The sequence below is a fragment of the Mauremys mutica genome, chromosome 2, assembly GCF_020497125.1.
Source record: "Mauremys mutica isolate MM-2020 ecotype Southern chromosome 2, ASM2049712v1, whole genome shotgun sequence".
NCBI lineage: Eukaryota > Metazoa > Chordata > Testudines > Geoemydidae > Mauremys > Mauremys mutica.
Genome location: NC_059073.1, coordinates 74,109,174 through 74,127,493, shown reverse-complemented (window position 1 = coordinate 74,127,493; position 18,320 = coordinate 74,109,174). Strand labels below are relative to the sequence as shown.

At 40.7% G+C, this 18,320-nt stretch overlaps 1 protein-coding gene across 5 annotated transcripts in view; it reads left to right on the top strand.

Annotated features, from left to right (window-relative positions):
- The window catches only part of SNTG1 (syntrophin gamma 1), a 536,067-nt gene that overhangs the window by 491,999 nt on the left and 25,748 nt on the right, over positions 1–18,320 (top strand). For all 5 annotated transcript variants that reach the window (XM_045008056.1, XM_045008057.1, XM_045008059.1 and 2 more), the window contains one exon: positions 2,536–2,628. In XM_045008056.1, coding sequence (XP_044863991.1) covers positions 2,536–2,628 — 93 coding nt within the window. The remainder of the gene's footprint in view (positions 1–2,535; positions 2,629–18,320) is intronic.

The following is an 18,320-nucleotide window of genomic DNA, read 5'->3' as shown; positions in this document are numbered from 1 at the left end:
TTAATATTTATAATATAATATTTTTACAATACATTTGCAGTGAAAACTGCCTCTCACTTCTGCAAACACAACAAATAAAATATGAAGGTAAACCTACAAAATGAAACCCTGATTTTTTAATAAAAGTGGGAGTTTTCTTAACAAAGCATTAGTTAACCTTTGTAATGAATTGGCCCACATCAAAATAAATTGCAGTTTACATTTTCCATCACTGAATAGTTAAAGTGTGTGTGTACAACTTCTCTCTACTACAAGGAACTAGAACTGTTCTATCATTTCTCTCACCCTGTCTAGAGGCTGGCAAAAAAATTTCATATCTGCCCTAATGACAACAAATGGAGATGTTACTTTAGTTTAGGTGCTAGAGGTCTGCATATTTGAAGCTGAAAGACTTGAATTATGTGATATGCTTGTACAATTTATCTATCAACTGTGGTATGTGCCTTGATGCAGCTGTCACCATATTCCATCCTGGAGAGGAAAGTAGTATACCTATATATCAGCCAGCATATTAACTAAACAAGATGTATTTTTTTCAGTTCCACAAAATATACTTATCTTAAAGTTTTCAAAAAGTCAGTGTTCAAATCCTAGAATAGTATATCAAGTAATAAATGTTTCCTGCAATTTAAGAAGCAGGTGTTCACAGTTCATCCTTTTAGAGCAGAAGAACCTTTCCACAAAGAAGGTGTAGTTTGTGGTCCTTGTATTCAGGAGACTGCCCATTTAAGTGTGTTTCAAAAAGTAAAGCCATCCCGTTTGTAGCTGTAAATAAATAAGTGTGTGTGTGTGTGTGTATTTATTTATTTAGGGTGCCCCTTATGTGGTGCAATGGTAATGTCAAAATAGCACTTAGTTCATGTGATTCAATGGCATTTACAGTAACAAAAATGTCAAAAAGATGTGATATGAATATCTGCAATGCATATTTTTCACAAGCATCAAATACCCTAGCTCTTGACTTTTATAGTGTTTGTCATTGTCAGGTTTCCTGCTATATAACATATTTCAGTGCAAATTGTTTAAAGATGCAATAATATACCAGGACACAAAACTACTAAATATTAAAGGTAAGATTTTCAAAAACTCTCAGCGTCAGCCTAACTCTGCTCCTACTGAAGTAAATGATAAAACTCCCATTGTCGTCAGAGTTAGACCAACACTGATCACTTTTGAAAATTCTATCCTAAGTTTCTGTATTTAAGGAGACAATAAGGTCAACATTTCCAAACCAGGGTTTCTCAAAGTAAACCCCTAAATCCATATTCAGGCACTAACTAAACATGGCCTTGCTTTTGGAAGCTCTGAACACCCACAATTCCCATGCTTTTACATTTGGGGGCAAAGGTCTTAGACTTGTTAAAAAACTCATGACACAATAATAAAGATGTTCCAATTAACTTCAGTGGGGCCAGGAATTCACCTATGGTGTCCACACCTGGGGTAGCTCTGAAGCCAGCACCATGGATAGTCACAGTTCCATAGAAATAAGTATCTTCATAAAGGCAATACAACAATAACCAGCATATGTAAATATTAATAATTAATATTCAGTCTGGTGACACAGTGTGCACATTGTATTAACATCCATGAACTGGATGAAAATGAAAAATCCTGTAATCTGTGCTCTTGCTTAGGGTCTTCAGCTCAAAGATTTTGGGGGATTTAATTGTCTGACTTTAATCTGAAAAGTAAAATTCCCATAAACATTTCCCTTGTGATGCAGCTGTATGAAACATGGTCTTTTAAAGCACTTCGGTATATCAGATTTTGACATAATTAAATATTTTTGACAAGGGAAACCAGAATTTGTGTTGAACAATGCAAGCTTGCCATTACGAACCTGAAGCATGCTTTGAAGTAGAGAGCTCAGTTTGATCAAGAAAATGTCACTAATTGATTTCTTATGTCGTATATCAAAATGTCATGTTCTTAAAAAAAGAAACCAAAGAATGAATGCCATTTAAAATGTCAAGGTTTTCCCATAGAAGCTTATGGTTAGAGCTACATATTGTCTGTTAGTCGACACTGAAAGTTCTCTTTTGATTGCATAAATTATTTTTCACCATATTGTACCACTGAGGTTGAGAAGATAACAAAAAAGCAAATAGTATCTCAACTGTGTTTGCAACGAAAATCTGTTTATTTATTCTAAATCTGGATATAAGAAGGTTTAGTGATGGTACTCTTTTTTATCTTCTAAAATCATTAAAAAAATTAGCTATAAAATGAGACTTTCTTTTTATCAGTTGCTACAGTAATCCATTACAATTACTGTTGAATTATGTTTGTTTTATTTTTTTTCAAAATGAAATGAAAGGCTCTTCATATTGTATTGGCACAATTTCCTCTCTGGTGTAAATCCACTAATTTGAACTACATCAGGGATGAAATTGACCTAATACATATGTGCAATCCTTTCTCTGACAATAATTTTGAGATGTGTGCATTGGAGCAAACAAAGAGAACTTACTGGAGCTAACAGACAAGTGCAGTGCTACTTAGTATAGTAACTGTGTTTTCTGATTTTTGCAGTGCAAGACATATGCCTGTGTTTTGGAGAGTCATCTTATGGGGCTTACCATTGACTTTGGCATGGGCTTTGTCTGTTTTGATGCTGCCACAAAGGTAAAGGTCTGAGACCTGCATCCAATATGGTACTAATATTCTTCTTCCAAATATTATGTTTTGAGATGGAGAGTTAAGCCATCCTTGAAATGTGTTCTTTCAATATAGGCCATGATATGTCAAATCCCTTGTACTTTATTGTAATCTTGGGGGGTTGTTTCTGAATGATATGGGATGTTGCAATCTGTAATGCAGTTGTTACAGAGAAGCCAGTGGTAACCCTGATCAAGTGTCAAATCCTCATACTATAATTTAACAGGAGAGCCCAAATGGATTCAGGTTGATGTCATTCTCCTGGTGTTGCCTGGTTTCCACCAAATTTTAAAGAGAAATCATCCTGTAGGAATCCATAATGGCACAGGAATTCCTCAAAGAGAACCCAGCATTCCCCATCTCCTATTGCACTAGTAGAAAGTATGATTATTATTGCAATTTCAAATATGTATTATTTCATATTTACATGTGTAGTGTTTGTAATTTTATAATGCAAAAAGTCATCACACAAATATCTTGATCAAAGAGTACCTCTTCTGGCTTTCCCATCAGGATAACACAGGTACATCAGCCACCTAGAAAGGAGCAGACAGCAGCCATTGGATTCAGCCACTGTCTGTATGCCTTGTAATATTCCCACCCAGCCTTAAAAAAAATCTACTCACTCAATCACCTGAGGCGAGTAATTTGTTTTGACAGACAAGTTGCTACATTATCATCAGTTTTCACATTCTGATTATTATTGGCCTAATCCAAAGCCCATTGAAGTCAGTTGGAGTCTTTCGACCGATTTCACTGCACCTTGGATCAAGTTCTCATAGAGCTGCACAAAATACTACGAGTATCTTTCCTTGACTATTTGCTTGAATTAGAGAATGAATGTACCTTTGTGTTCACTTTCCATGCACATTAAATCAGTTGAGTTTTGCTCACATGAATCCTCACAAAAAATGTTAAGACTCGGAGATAATGAGTTTTAAACGTGCTTTGTATGAGCATTTATACATTTTGTTCGTAATTGCTTTGTGGATTTGGGAGTGTGAGGGGAGGAGGTAGGAGAGAGGAGGTGAGGGGAGTAGAGCGAGAATCAGAGGGGGATAATGAGCTCCAAAACAATAGCTCTAGCAACAATAAGGAGAGGCTGGATGAGGCAAAGACTGGTCCTGCAACAGTAGCCACAGCAATCTGCTGTCTTTACCGTTTCCTCCTTGACCAGTGTTTTGACAGGAATGTGGGGATATAGTTTGGTTGGGAATTTTAAAGCCAAGCACCTGTCCATATCCAAGTGTGGCACTGTAAATTATATGTGAACCGGTGTCCCTCCCAACCCCACCCCTTGCCAACGGGCCACATGCAAAGGAAGAAAGGAAAGCACAGACTAGGAAGTAAGAGTCACTAGGCAAAGGGGTAACTCCTTACATAGTGTCTGGGAATGGGGGCAGAAGTAGCAAATGAAGAGTGAGGGCCCAAAGCAGGAACGTGATGGATAGGCTCTTCCTGCTCTCTCTAAGTGTGGCCAAGGTGAACTGATTTACTCATTTCTGAGTGGCAGTTGTCAGAGCGCCTGAGCCAGATGGTGGAAAGAATAGGCCCAGATAAAAGGCCAGCAGACCTGGACAAATGTTGGCAGATGGAACTGCCACACAACCTGCTTGATTTTCTAACCTTGACTGAAGCTGGGATGTATATGGCTGCAGGTTCACTTGCTAGCCCTGCTATTATTCAGAGTTCTTCAGTTTATGCAATCCCAAAGCTGCAGTGCTAGGGTCCAAGCCAGTATCTGGACCATAAAGCATATAAGATTGCTAGATGCAACCAAAAGAGAGGGTGCCACTACCTTTGCTGCTACAACTACGAATAGACACACACACATTTTGTAACAACTGGGGGAGAATGACAGAAAATTGCCAACTGGTAAATGTAGTGCTCTTGGTGTATTGGGTCTGGATGAAACACTGCTTAACACCAGAAGGAGACCAGTATCCTAAGAAATTTTCCATGCCCTGGCATGTGACCTAGGCAGTTAAATGAGTTAGACAATAATCTGTCAGTACCCTTCACAACTAGAACTGTACATATACAGAAAATGTCTTTACATGAATGTAGTGAGAAAATATTGGCTGTAACCTCTGCACCCAGCAAATGCATTTTACAGGAGCCAAATTATTCTAGGAAGAATCCCTTGAGAAAGGCCTGAGTGGATGAGAGAGTGAGATTTCTGAAATTCCATAATTTTGTGTATCTGAACCTTCTCCCTAAATTATTGAGAGATTTAGGGCTCCAGAACTTCCACTTGATAAGAGAGATGTTCATCCAATCAGCGAGCACAAAGAATATCATGTAGCTTGTGTGACTCATCTCCAGCTAGCTGATACAAGCTCAGATACACCAAGTAAATTGTTCACAATATATCTATAGGATTAAAGATGGTGTTGGAGCTCATTAAAAATGCATCAAGTGAATTTGAATAATGAATAAACTTAAGGAAATCACGATCTATTCACAGACATTTCCCAGGCTGAAAAGAGGCTAATTTTCATGAGTTGAGTGCTTGCTCATCTTTTGATTATTATGGTGAGAACAGGTGACTGAGTTTTGAGCCAGTGTTTATAATTTTTCAGGATAATTTTGCAAAGACGATTTAAGTTAAACTATTATATCTCTGCCTAGTGATCAAATTCATTTTGCTGGAGGGTTCAAAAATGAGCTTTGGCTAGGCAGGAAGGATGCAGATGGAAACAATGCAAAGCAGAGATTAGTATTCAGGGCAGCAATGTGAATGAAACTAAACTTAAAAAAACCTGTCCTATAAAAATGTAAATTGTAATTTTGTAAAATTAGGATTTTTATAAAATTCCTTTTATGGCTTCAGCTGTCACTAGACATGTTCATTAATGAACACTGCAGTGAGGAAAAATACTTTTTCCAATATATTTTTATTTTATTTTGGCACAAGGATATTAATAATTTAAAGAATACTTGACTTTTGTTCATTTTTAATTAAAAGATTATTTCAGAAAGAAATTAAATTCAACTTCAGACAAGAGTTATGAGAACCTTTCACAAGAGAACCTGTCACAGACACTTGAGTTCATTTGGGAGTTTCACTACCAGCCAAAAATGCAGATATGAACCTATATATATATGCCCCTGTTGGCATATGCTTGGCCCAGTTTTGCTTCCACCAACACATACAAGTCATTTGATTCCATTTTCACCAAGCAGCCCCAGGCTCACATCCCTTTGTCATTTTCATTTTCAATCCCCCTCTCCCTCCCAGAGTATTTCATTTTCTTGGATGTGGATTCGCATGCAAACCCCCTTTCGTATGTTCATAGACTTTAGGGCCAGAAGGGACTATTAAAACATCTAGTCTGACCTGTATATCATAGGCCATTACAATTCATGATTTTAGCACTGTACTGAGCCCACTTCTGCTGTCTTTATGGGCAGCTGCCAATCCTTGTTCCCCTTTCAGAGTATTTCAAGGGCGGGTACCTGGATAGCCCACGTTTCTACCTGCCACATCTTCAGAAGAGATGGCTGCCTCCATCCCTCCCTCATTTGCAGCATCAGAACCCAGAAGGGCTCCAAGGGACAGCCTGCTTCAGCTCCCCTAGTTAAAATTCCAGCACTTTCCACTAGAATATTTCATCTGATCTTCTTTGGTTTCTACTAATCCCTTGTGGTTTCCACTGCAGAATCAATAGGACTATTGTTGTGTTCTGAAACATAATTCTTGGAACCAATAAAAAGCAGTTGGAAATTTGAGCTGAGTGCCCCAAAATGAAATACAGCTCCCTAAATTTGAAACACATCACACTCCAATTAACAGAAACCCCAAAGAAAATCTTTCCCAAACTTCTGTGGTTTGCTACCACTGAGAATTTCTCAGTTCTACTACTGACTTTTTTCTGATAGGGCCTTATTAAGCTGTTGGAGCTCCAGGATTCTATAGGACATTTTCATGCTAAGAGGGGCACTAATACTATTATAAAATGCATTTTCTTCAGTGTCTATGCTGAGCATATTTTAGTACCAATTTCATGTTTGCTTATCAAGGCAGGTCTTCATTAAACTGAGGTCCCTTTTGCCTATATCTGATAATTCTCCGGCTACAAAGTTAAAGGTGCTATGATGTTTTCTCCAAAAGATTAATTAACAGGAAACAAATTCGGAGTTCCTTATTCCAGTTTTACTCAGACCTTAGTCAGACAAACATCCATTTAAGTCAGTGGGAGTTTGCCTGAGTGGGAAATGAGTTAAAAAAAAAAGCAACACTTAAACTTGGATATTAGAACAAGAACCTCAGAAGTTGGCCTGGCTCTTAAATGCATAATGACTGTTATGTGTGCCTGAACAGGACATCCATCTAGTCTAATAGTCTGTTTGAGATAACTGATTTTCTTCTTGCATCAAGATGTGTACTATACTTCAAGACCACAGATATATATATACCACTACCCCGATATAACGTGCCCCGATATAACATGAATTCGGTAATGCGGTAAAGCAGCAATCCGGGGAGGCAGGCTTGCGCACTCTGGTGGATCAAACAAGTTCGATATAACGCTGTTTCACCTATAACACGGAAAGATTTTTTGGCTCCCGAGGACAGCGCTATATCGAGGTAGAGGTGTGTGTATATATATAAAAACTGGTGAATTTCAATGCACATCTTTGCTTATGAATTTCCTATCTATTTGCAACTTAGCCAATGGTAAGATTTTATAACTAACCTCACAATGTTGGTGCTACATATATAAATAATATGTAATAAAAACTGATGAGAAACCAACCAACAGGAAGAAGAACAACACACTGTATATATTTGTTAGCAAGCTCAGAAAACAAGATCACTGATGGCTGATGACACCGTAGACAGATTAGGAAACTAGTGTGGGATCCACATAGAAAGCATAATAATGTATGTCCAGCAAGGATCAGGAATTATGTGAAGTCAAACCTTAGCTGCAGAAGAAAGGCCAAATTCTGCCCTGTCTTTCATATAGTATGACAACCCCATCATATAATTGGAGTTATACAAGGTGTAAATAGGTCTCCCCAAAAAGTCATTGGGCAAGGCAAAAAATTATGTGTTACTTGTATAGATAAAACAACCAAATCTCTAGGTATAATTGTTGCTGGATTTTAGCATTCCTAGGAGTTTGCTCTGAGTTTAAGGTTTTTTTTTTTACCAGAACTTCAACTTCACCTTGCTAGCTCACTGTACTGCTCTTATTACCGTTTTATGCATCATATTTTCAAAGTACATATGAAAGTATGTCTGCTATAGACCACCGGACCGGGGGATGAGGTGGACGAGGCTTTCTTCCAGCAACTAACAGAAGTTGCTAGATCACAGGCCCTGGTTCTCATGGGTGACTTTAATCACCCCGATATCTGCTGGGAGAGCAATACAGCAGTGTACAGACAATCTAGGAAGTTTCTGGAAAGTGTAGGGGACAATTTCCTGGTGCAAGTGCTGGAGGAACCAACTAGGGGAAAAGCTCTTCTTGACCTGCTGCTCACAAACAGGGAAGAAATAGTAGAGGAAGCAATAGTGGATGGGAACCTGGGAGGCAGTGACCATGAGATGGTCGAGTTCAGGATCCTGACACAAGGAAAAAAGGAAAGCAGCAGAACAGAGACCCTGTTCTTCAGAAAAGCAGACTTCGACTCCCGCAGGGAACTGATGGGCAAGGTCCCCTGGGAGAATAACATGACGGGGAAAGGAGTCGAGGAAAGCTGGCTGTATTTCAAAGAAACCTTATTGAGGTTGCAGGAACAAACCATCCCGATGTGTAGGAAGAAAAGTAAATATGGCAGGCGACCAGCTTGGCTTAACAGTGAAATCCTTGCTCGTCTTAAACACAAAAGAACAGCTTACAAGAAGTGGAAGATTGGACAAATAACCAGGGAGGAGTATAAAAGTATTGTTCAGGCATGCAGGAGTGAAATCAGGAAGGCCAAATCACACTTGGAGTTGCAGCTAGCCGGAGATGTTAGGAGTAACAAGAAGGGTTTCTTTAGGTATGTTAGCAACAGGAAGAAAGTCAAGGAAAGTGTGGGCCCCTTGCTGAATGAGGGAGGGAACCTAGTGACAGAGGATGTGGAGAAAGCTAGTGTACTCAATGCTTTTTTTTGCCTCTGTCTTCACAGACAAGGTCAGCTCCCAGACAGCTGCACTCTGCAGCACGGTATGGGGAGGAGGTGACCAGCTCTCTGTGGAGAAAGAAGTAGTTCGGGGCTCTTTAGGAAAGCTGGACGAGCACAAGTCCATGGGGCTGGATGCGCTGCATCCGAGGGTGCTAAAGGAGTTGGCCGATGAGATTGCAGAGCCACTGGCCATTATCTTTGAAAAATCATGGCGATCGGGGGAGGTCCCGGATGACTGGAAAAAAGCTAATGTAGTGCCCATCTTTGAAAAAGGGAAGAAGGAAGATCCAGGGAACTACAGGCCAGTCAGTCTCACCTCAGTCCCTGGAAAAATCATGGAACAGGTCCTCAAGGAATCAATCCTGAACCACTTAAAGGAGGGGAAAGTGATCAGGAACAGTCAGCATGGATTCACCAAGGGCAAGTCATGCCTGACTAACCTAATTGCCTTCTATGACGAGATAACCGGCTCTGTGGATGAGGGGAAAGCAGTGGATGTACTGTTTCTGGACTTTAGCAAAGCTTTTGATACAGTCTCCCACAGTATTCTTGCCAGCAAGTTAAAGAAGTATGGGCTGGATGAATGGACGGTAAGATGGATAGAAAACTGGCTAGATGGTCGGGCTCAACGGGTAGTAATCAATGGTTCCATGTCTAGTTGGCAGCCGGTATCAAGTGGAGTGCCCCCAATGGTCGGTGCTGGGGCTGGTTTTATTCAATATCTTCATTAACGATCTGGAGGATGGTGTGGACTGCACCCTTAGCAAGTTTGCAGATGACACTAAACTGGGAGGAGTGGTTGATACGCTGGAGGGTAGGGATAGGATACAGAGGGACCTAGACAAATTAGAGGATTGGGCCAAAAGAAATATGATGAGGTTCAACAAGGACAAGTGCACTTAGGACGGAAGAATCCCATGCACTGCTACAGACTAGGGACCGAATGGCTGGGCAAAAGTTCTGCAGAAAAGGACCTAGGGGTTACGGTGGACGAAAAGCTGAATATGAGTCAACAGTGTGCCCTTGTTGCCAAGAAGGCTAATGGCATTTTGGGTTGTATAAGTAGGGGCATTTCCAGCAGATCAAGGGATGTGATCATTCCCCTCTACTCAGCACTGGTGAGGCCTCATTTGGAGTACTGTGTCCAGTTTTGGGCCCCACACTACAAGAAGGATGTGGATAAATTGGAGAGAGTCCAGCGGAGGGCAACAAAAATGATTAGGGGGCTGGAGCACATGACTTATGAGGAGAGGCTGAGGGAACTGGGATTGTTTAGTCTGCAGAAGAGAAGAATGAGGGGGGATTTGATAGCTGCTTTCAACTACCTGAAAGGGGGTTCCAAAGAGGATGGATCTAGACTGTTCTCAGTGGTAGAAGATGACAGAACAAGGAGTAATGGTCTCAAGTTGCAGAGGGGGAGGTTTAGGTTGGATATTAGGAAAAACTTTTTCACTAGTAGGGTGGTGAAGCACTGGAATGGGTTACCTAGGGAGGTAGTGGAATCTCCTTCCTTAGAGGTTTTTAAGGTCAGGCTTGACAAAGCCCTGGCTGGGATGATTTAGTTGGGTTTGGTCCTGCTTTGAGCAGGAGGTTGGACTAGATGACCTCCTGAGGTCCCTTCCAACCCTGAGATTCTATGATTCTATGATTCTATGAAAGCTCCAGGTGAATATGTGATTGGGCTCTTAATGAATATCCCCAGTAATCTTTCTTGAAGTAAACTGGCTCTATAAGAGTCTGATCAGGAATCTCTAAACAAGTTTGTAGACTCTTAAAGATTTCATCTTTAATGATCTATTGGTACAAATACACAGTAGTCCTCATGGCAAGTTTGGCTTTTAATTTGTAGCACATTACTGTATCATAGAGCACATGTCCTTTTCCCTTCATTCTACTCAGGTGTCTTCTTTTCAGCACACTTGAGAAGCCCTCTTCTATATTCTGGTGCATAGGGACCCTGTAACTCCTCATTTGTGCCCTACTAATCTGCCTCTTTAAATGTGAAAACTACTTTAGAGCCCACAGTCACCATGAAAATGTGAAATCCTTCCATTACATCCAACAGGGGATAGAGGGAGGGAGAAAGAGCTCAGTGGTTTGCTCAGTGGTTTGAATTTACCTGCTGAACCCAGGGTTGTAAATTCAATCCTTGAGGGGGCCATTTAGGGATCTGGGGCAAAAATCTGTCTGGGGATTAGCCCTGCTTTGAGCAGGGGGTTGGACTAGGTGACCTTCTGAGGTCCCTTCCAATCCTGATATTCTATGAACAGGCCAAATTATTCACCCCTTACTCACAATGGTGAGTAGTCACTCAAGCAAATAGTCCTATTGAAATCAATGGGACTACTCATGGAATAACTGCATGTGAGTGAGAGTCTGGACCAGTATGATAAATAGTTCTCCAGTTCATTAATGGACACTTATCCAGTTGTGTTGACAGTTAAGTTATTTAAACAAGATAGCAGCATTTTAATTGTTTTGTTTCCTTACAACCTGAATCCCAAATTATCACACTTCCCTTTGTTTAATTACTTGATTTTTTTGTAGATTAATAAAATTTTATTCAATATCATGGCTAAATAATGGACTTAATTTCACAAATGTGACAAAGAAGAAAGCCACTAGCGAAAATGTGTGTTTACATGTAAGCAAGTCTCTGTGTAAACTTACACTTCCAAGCCAAAAAAGCATAAAAAATCTCCACGGGTTGCTACATTGTCTAGTATCATTTAATGAGCAGTAATGTTTCATTTGTAGCCCTAACTCAGTGATATAGACTTTCATCTGTATCGCCCCTGTTTAAACTTGATCAAGTCATATTTCAATAAAAATATCTAGAAAACATTTTTATAAATCTGTGCAAAAACTTACATAAATATGAAACCTATTGAAACTGTGTTATTTAAAATAAATCCATAGTGTGAAGTGATTAAAACAGTGTTGATATAAATCATATCATTTCTCTCTTAAATCTCTCCTGCTTTCTCTCATTCATTCTCTAGCTGACAGCTGAGAAACAGAGCCAACAGTCGTTTGTCTTTTTGACAGTTTATGTTGCTCTACAAACAAGCTATTTTGATTTGAATGAACAGCCATTAAGACTTGCTAGTTAAATCAAATTCTTCCAACCTTACAGGAAAATATCAATTACCCACCCAACCAGTTTTGTAAACCACCAAGTAGCATTTTGATGGCCCTAAAAGATAAATAAGGAAGGATATAATTCTCTTGTCCCTTTGATATAGGAAAGTTATAACTCAAAGAAGTATTTATTCTTGAAAGCAGTCTCTAGATCTAAAGTTCAAGAGCAAGAGATGTTCTTTTTTATCATTCAAGATTTACAGTGTAATGGAGCCCTACAATATATAGCTTCTTAATGATTTTAGCAAGTGTAATTAAGATTAAATTCTACCACATGCTCACTGTGGTGAAAAGGCCACCTGCTTAGTGGTTTATGTGGACAAATTCACAAGAAGTGCCAACTCAAATTGTCAGTATGCATATTGTGTAAAAATGTTTATGGTGCCACTGGCATATATGTGAAGCTAATTCAGATGGTTCTTAACTGTACTCATGGCATATCTGCCATTTGCATCTTCCTTGAGGAAAGTTTAAAAGCTTATTTAAGCTACTTCATTAACATTATTTAAGATGTATGATATCACACACAATGCTGTTACTGAACTCTTCTTTCTTTCTTTCTTTCTTTCTTTCTTTCTTCTATTAAAATGAAGTTAAACAGAACTCAAAAGACCAGTGCAGGACTCCTTCCTCTTGGCTGTCCAGGCACGTCTGTCAGACTACCAGCCAGTTAACATCTCCACTTTTGCTACAGGCCTTCTTAGTCTCAGGCATCTAATTTAGATGGACCACTGAAGTCCCAGAGGCTCCTTTTCCTTTCCGTAGGCTCTTAGGATATGTCTAGTGTACAATTAAAAACCCTACCTGGCTTGTGCCAGCTGACTCGGGCTCTTGGGGCTTGGACTAAGGAGCTGTTTAATTGTCGTTTAGATGTTCAGCCTTGGGCTGGGTCCTGCAAGGTGGGATGGTCCCAGAGCTCAGGCTGCAGCCCAAGCCCAAATGTCTAATTGTGGTGTGGATAGACATACATCAAAGTTCAAGAGTGTAAGGCAAACATTTTACTTTCAGTTTCAGTTTCCCAGCTGCTGCTGTCAGTGTGTGTGTTTGTGGAGGATGTTTCCCTTGGTTCTGCAAAATTGCAAAAGGTTACATCAAGTTCTACATCTCTTTAATGAAAGCAATGTCAGCTAGTTATTGTCATTAATTGGTAATTCAGTTGCATCTAGAGGGCCTAGTTGAGATCAGGGCTCCATTGTGGTGGGCACTGTACAACCATGTGCCAAGAGTTTATAGTTTAAATTTGCTTTTATTTTCCGTTCAGTGAATGTAATCCCAACTGAACATGTTGCTCATCACATCTTGGGTTCTTGACATGCAGTAAATGATCTGGATACACTTCTACATCCTTTCAGTGTAGCTCATTTTGGCAGCATGGATGTTGCTGAATAGGGTCACCAACTTTCTAATCACATAAACCTGAACATCCTTGCCCCACCCCTTCCCCAAGGCCCTGCCTCACTCCATGTCACTCACTCTCCCCTACCCTCATTCATTTTCACCAGGCTGGTGCATGGGGTTAGGGTGTGGGAGGGTGTGAGGGCTCTGGCTGGGAGTGTGGGTTCTGGGGTGGGGCTGGGGATGAGGGCTTTGGGTCACAGGCAGGGGCTTCTGGCTGGTCCCAAGGGGTTCAGAGTGTGGGAGGGGGCTCAGGGCTGGAGCTGGGGGTTGGGGTGAGGGCTCTGAGAGGGAGTTAGGGTACGGGAGGGGGTGCCGACCTGGGCCAGGGGGGTTGGGGTGAGGCTCTGGCCAGGCGGCGCTTACCTCAGGTGGCCCCCAGAAGCAGCCAGCATGTCTGGCTCCTAGGTGGATGGGACAGGGGCTCTGCATACTGTGTACATATGTCACCCCGGCAGCTCCCACTGGCATGGTTCCCAGCCAATGAGAGCTGCGGAGTCGGCACTGGTGCTCGAGGCAGGGGCAGTGTACGGAGCCTCCTGGCCCCCTGGCTAAGAGACGGACATGCTGACTGCTTCTGGGAGCCACACTGAGCCAGCGTAGGCAAGGAGACTGCCTTAACCCTTCTGTGCTACAACCAGACTTTAGCAGCCTGGTCAGCAATGCTGACCAGAGCTGCCAGGTCCCTTTTCAACCAGGTGTTCCAGTCAAAAAACAGATGCCTGGCAATCTTATTTATAAATGATTAACTTCAAAATTTCTTAAATATTCAGATGGGTTTCACTTATAATTTATATTTAACTTTTTTCAGATTTATTTTCCTAATGACAAGCATGGCCCATCAGAGATGAGTGGATTCAGAGTTCAGCTCATCCCCCTCTCAGTTTCATACCCATGTTACAAAAGGGAACAAAATAGATTTTTTCCATTCTAAAGTGACTAATGCACCAACCCTATTCTCTATGAATTACACAGTGCATGTTCCCCTGACATGTTTCCCATAATCTCCAAAACACCATCTCCAAGACAGAGCAGAAGACCTTTTCAACAATGCAATATTACTGACATATAATTTTACAGTACATCGGCTTCCATTATGTTTAAAGTAATGTAAAGTGTCCTTGCCTTTTCCTAAGTTGAAATATGATAAAGGTGAGCAGTATATCCTTAAGACATAAAGCTTCATTCTTAGACTCCTTGGACTATATCCTGAGCTGTGGTCGAATTATGTTCAGTATAGTTTGGGGGTGGGGATGCAAAGGTGATTGTAAACCACCTTTTATGCTCATACTCTTTGGCTATCTGGGAGTCAGTGCATGCCCTGACTTAAGTTATAGCAGAATCATCGCTGCTCTAGCTTACACCCAACTGTTCACATCCCCAAGGGACTGGCACAAGAGCATAGACATACACACACACACGTATATCATATTCCCCTTATCCCATCATCTGGGGTTGGGTCATCATGCAAGTATCTGCCACCCTCATGTGTCCGAAGCAGCGCTAAGGTCCATTTCCTTACCATCTTCTTTGACGCAATCCATCCATCACTTCCACAGCTTTGGCTGAGTATCCGTTTCCTACCACTCTCTCCTGCAATGCTGTCTTGACCAGGTCCTCTTCATTTATCCTCTGTATGTGGCTGAACCAGCGAAGTGGTGCGTCTTGGATTTTGTCAGCCACATCACGTACTTTTGACTTCCACTTTGACTTCATTCATTTAAAAATCAGTCTCTTCATGTAACTCTTTCAATAGAGCAAAGACATCTTATCTCAAACACCTGTAGGCGTCGAACCTGTCTCTTTAGGATCTATGCTTCTGCACCATTCAGCATTGCAGGGTGCCTTATTGTTCTGTACATCTGGGCTTTTAGTCTTAATGACATATGCAACACTTGAAATGTTACTCCACACACTTCCAGCTCTCCCCTGGACTGGACTGTGTCTCACATTCAAGCTTGCTGTCTTCCATTACCCCAGCTGCCAAGGTACTTGACAGGCCAGGCTGGTCTAGTCTCACTCCATAATCTCTGTCCAGTTTCCCCATGGCACTGCTGCTGACCCACATGACCACAGTCTTAGTCATGTTCATTTTCATCCCATGCTAGTTTAGTTGGTCATACCACCAGTTTACTGTTTCCCCATAGGCCACTTTTGAGGATACTTTTATTGCTATGTGATCATAGTTTCTCATTTTTTCCATTGCGATCTTCCTGCTGACATGGTCCATCAACATAAAAAACAGTGGCAGGCCAAGGGCTGACCCATAATGAGGTCTGAATTTCACTGCAAAAGAGCATGTCATTCCAAAACATGTTCAAATCACTGTTTTACGTGATCTATCTTGTGTATTCACCATAGTTATTAAATCCTCACATATATTTCCTTAGCACTGGTGTGAGCATCCTTTTCTCCTCTGTACTGTATGCCTTTTCTAGGTCTATCAAAGCTCAGAAGCTAGCCTGTTGATACTCTAGCCACTTCTTTATCACTTGCTGAATTACAAACATAGCATCTGTGGTTCCTCATCATTTCCTAAAGCTGAACTCCTCTTCCTATTCCAGTCTCCTATTCCTCATATCCCAGATGTGCTCCAGTATCTTCATCCCATGCAACAGTAACTTTATCCCTCAATGGATACTTCCTTTCTTATGTACTGGGAGTAAGATAGGCTTGCGCTAATCTTGTAGAATTCTCTTGTCTCAACATACAGCTTTAACTATTCTGCTCATCCATTTTATGCTTCTCTTGCCCAAGACTTTCACCAGGTCTTCTTCAGGTCCTACTTCCCTACTGTTCTTCATTACTCTGGACTGCATTTCTCATCTGCTCCTCTGGTATATCAGACTCAGACACAACATTAGGACCATATGTCAGCAACTCCACCCAAAAGGGAGTTGCATCATTCAAGTGACTCTCAGAGTATTGTTTCCTCCTCTCCTTCACACGTTTGGGTGTTACTACACGTTTCCTCTGGTCATCATTTACGAATGGTGTTGCAGTACCATCTTTCCATGTGTAGCTTTTTATTCTATTTAATGTTAATTATACTGCACTGGATTCGGTTCTGGCAGCTACAGTCTAAAGTTCAACAGTTTGTTCTGGATCTGAACAAGTACATTCTGTGCTTGTACATGAAGTGGAAACTCTCTCTTTTTCATTGCCTCCTTGCTGAGGTACATACGCTGATATCAAAAACAGAACACATTTTTTAACTTGGACTCATTCAGCTGTCAGCCTGTCATTTACTCTAAAAATTTCAATCACCATCTTCCTCATCTGCTCCTCTTACTACCACCTGGACTGCATTAGACCCGTTTTTCACCTGTGTGGAAGAGTTCACAAGCTAAGCTCAAATCCTTCACTGTGTTCTCCATCCATCATGTTTTCTGTAGGCACAGAACATCAATACCTCTCTTTACATCGTATCAACTACATCTACTCCTTGACTAGCCAAATGGGATATATTTAGTGTTGGTCCTTTTATAATATGGGGTTTATATGGCTGTGCAGGTCACTTATTTTCAACTGATTTTTCATCTGACCACCCTGGACTCTAGAGGACAGCTTTGATGCTGGCTACCAGATATCCTGTTGGCCTGGGGCTGCCAGGCAGGCAAACTTTTGGCATAGGGCTGAGATACCCTCCCGCCAGCCCCTGGTGGAGAAACATATAGGCCAGTCTCACCCCTCTTTATATCTACTACTGCCCTTTGATAACATGCCAAAAATACAAAACTACACCAACATAGTGACTTGTGCAAAAAAAAATGTATTGTATTGGCTGGCATCCTTGGTATACATGATAGTGAAATTGAACTAAGTTCTAGCCACTCTCTTCCCATGTTGTTGCTGCAGACCTGGTGGGCTGCTAACAGGTGGAAACCGGGTGTGTGGGTGTGTATACAGAGCATTATATATCTAATTGTATCTCTCTTCATTTGTGTGTGTTTATATGCACACACAAAGGAATGTTATACACATACGCACGTGTGCATATACACATTTACAATTACTCATATACATGTGTGCATTTGTACTTTGTGTATATAATGCAATATATCTTCCTGTGCAAAAGTGCTGTGTTTGCACTCCAGAGCATTTACTGCTCCTTACAATGGCAGTAGAAAATATACATTTGTCAGAAGAACAATTCATTCCTGTAGAAAATGATAATTAATTGTGAATGCTGCTAATTATACAATGCTGCTGGAACAAAGTAAGAAAAGGATCCATACTAGCCCATTAGATGCATATCAACAAAACCCATTGTGACAATCATCTGTTATTTTACACACACATTACTTCATCAAAAGAGGAGAATACATTATGAGTAATAAGTAGCATAGCAAATACTTTTATGTTTTTTGTGTCAAATGGATACTTGGCCACATAGTACAAGACTTCATTGTTCCTGAAATAATAAACTCTGTCTATGTTAAGGTTAACTTATGATGACACATACAAAATAAGCCTATCAATTCTTTCATTTGTACTGACTTAATGTGCACTCTGGATATCCAAATGAATTGATCCAATATGTATTAAAGTTCTCCTCATCACCAATGCCACAGTTACTATTAACAGCACAGATACCAAACAGGAACTTCACTGGTTTCAGGGATGGGGAATGTAAGATATCAATTCTGTGTAACAATGATAATTTATTAGGTGGCTAGAGCATTGAAGTTGTATAGTGGTGACTACAACTCTAGTTCAAAGAACCAGGCACTGTTGGTGTAGCCATGTAGTCCAGCAGATAAACAAAAGACAAGATCTTGTAATTCATCACTCAGCACTAAGAAAATAGACTGTACTCTGTTAACAGTGCATAGGATATTAGAGTTTGCCAAGATTGGTTATTTTATTAGTAGTGATTTTTCTCTCTCTGTTCCTTTGTCCCCCTTTGTTCTTCAGTCTCCATTGTACTTATAAAGCTCTACCAGTTGACAAAGGAAATTTACTCAGATCATAATTCTTTACAGCAAAGCATTCCTGTGAGA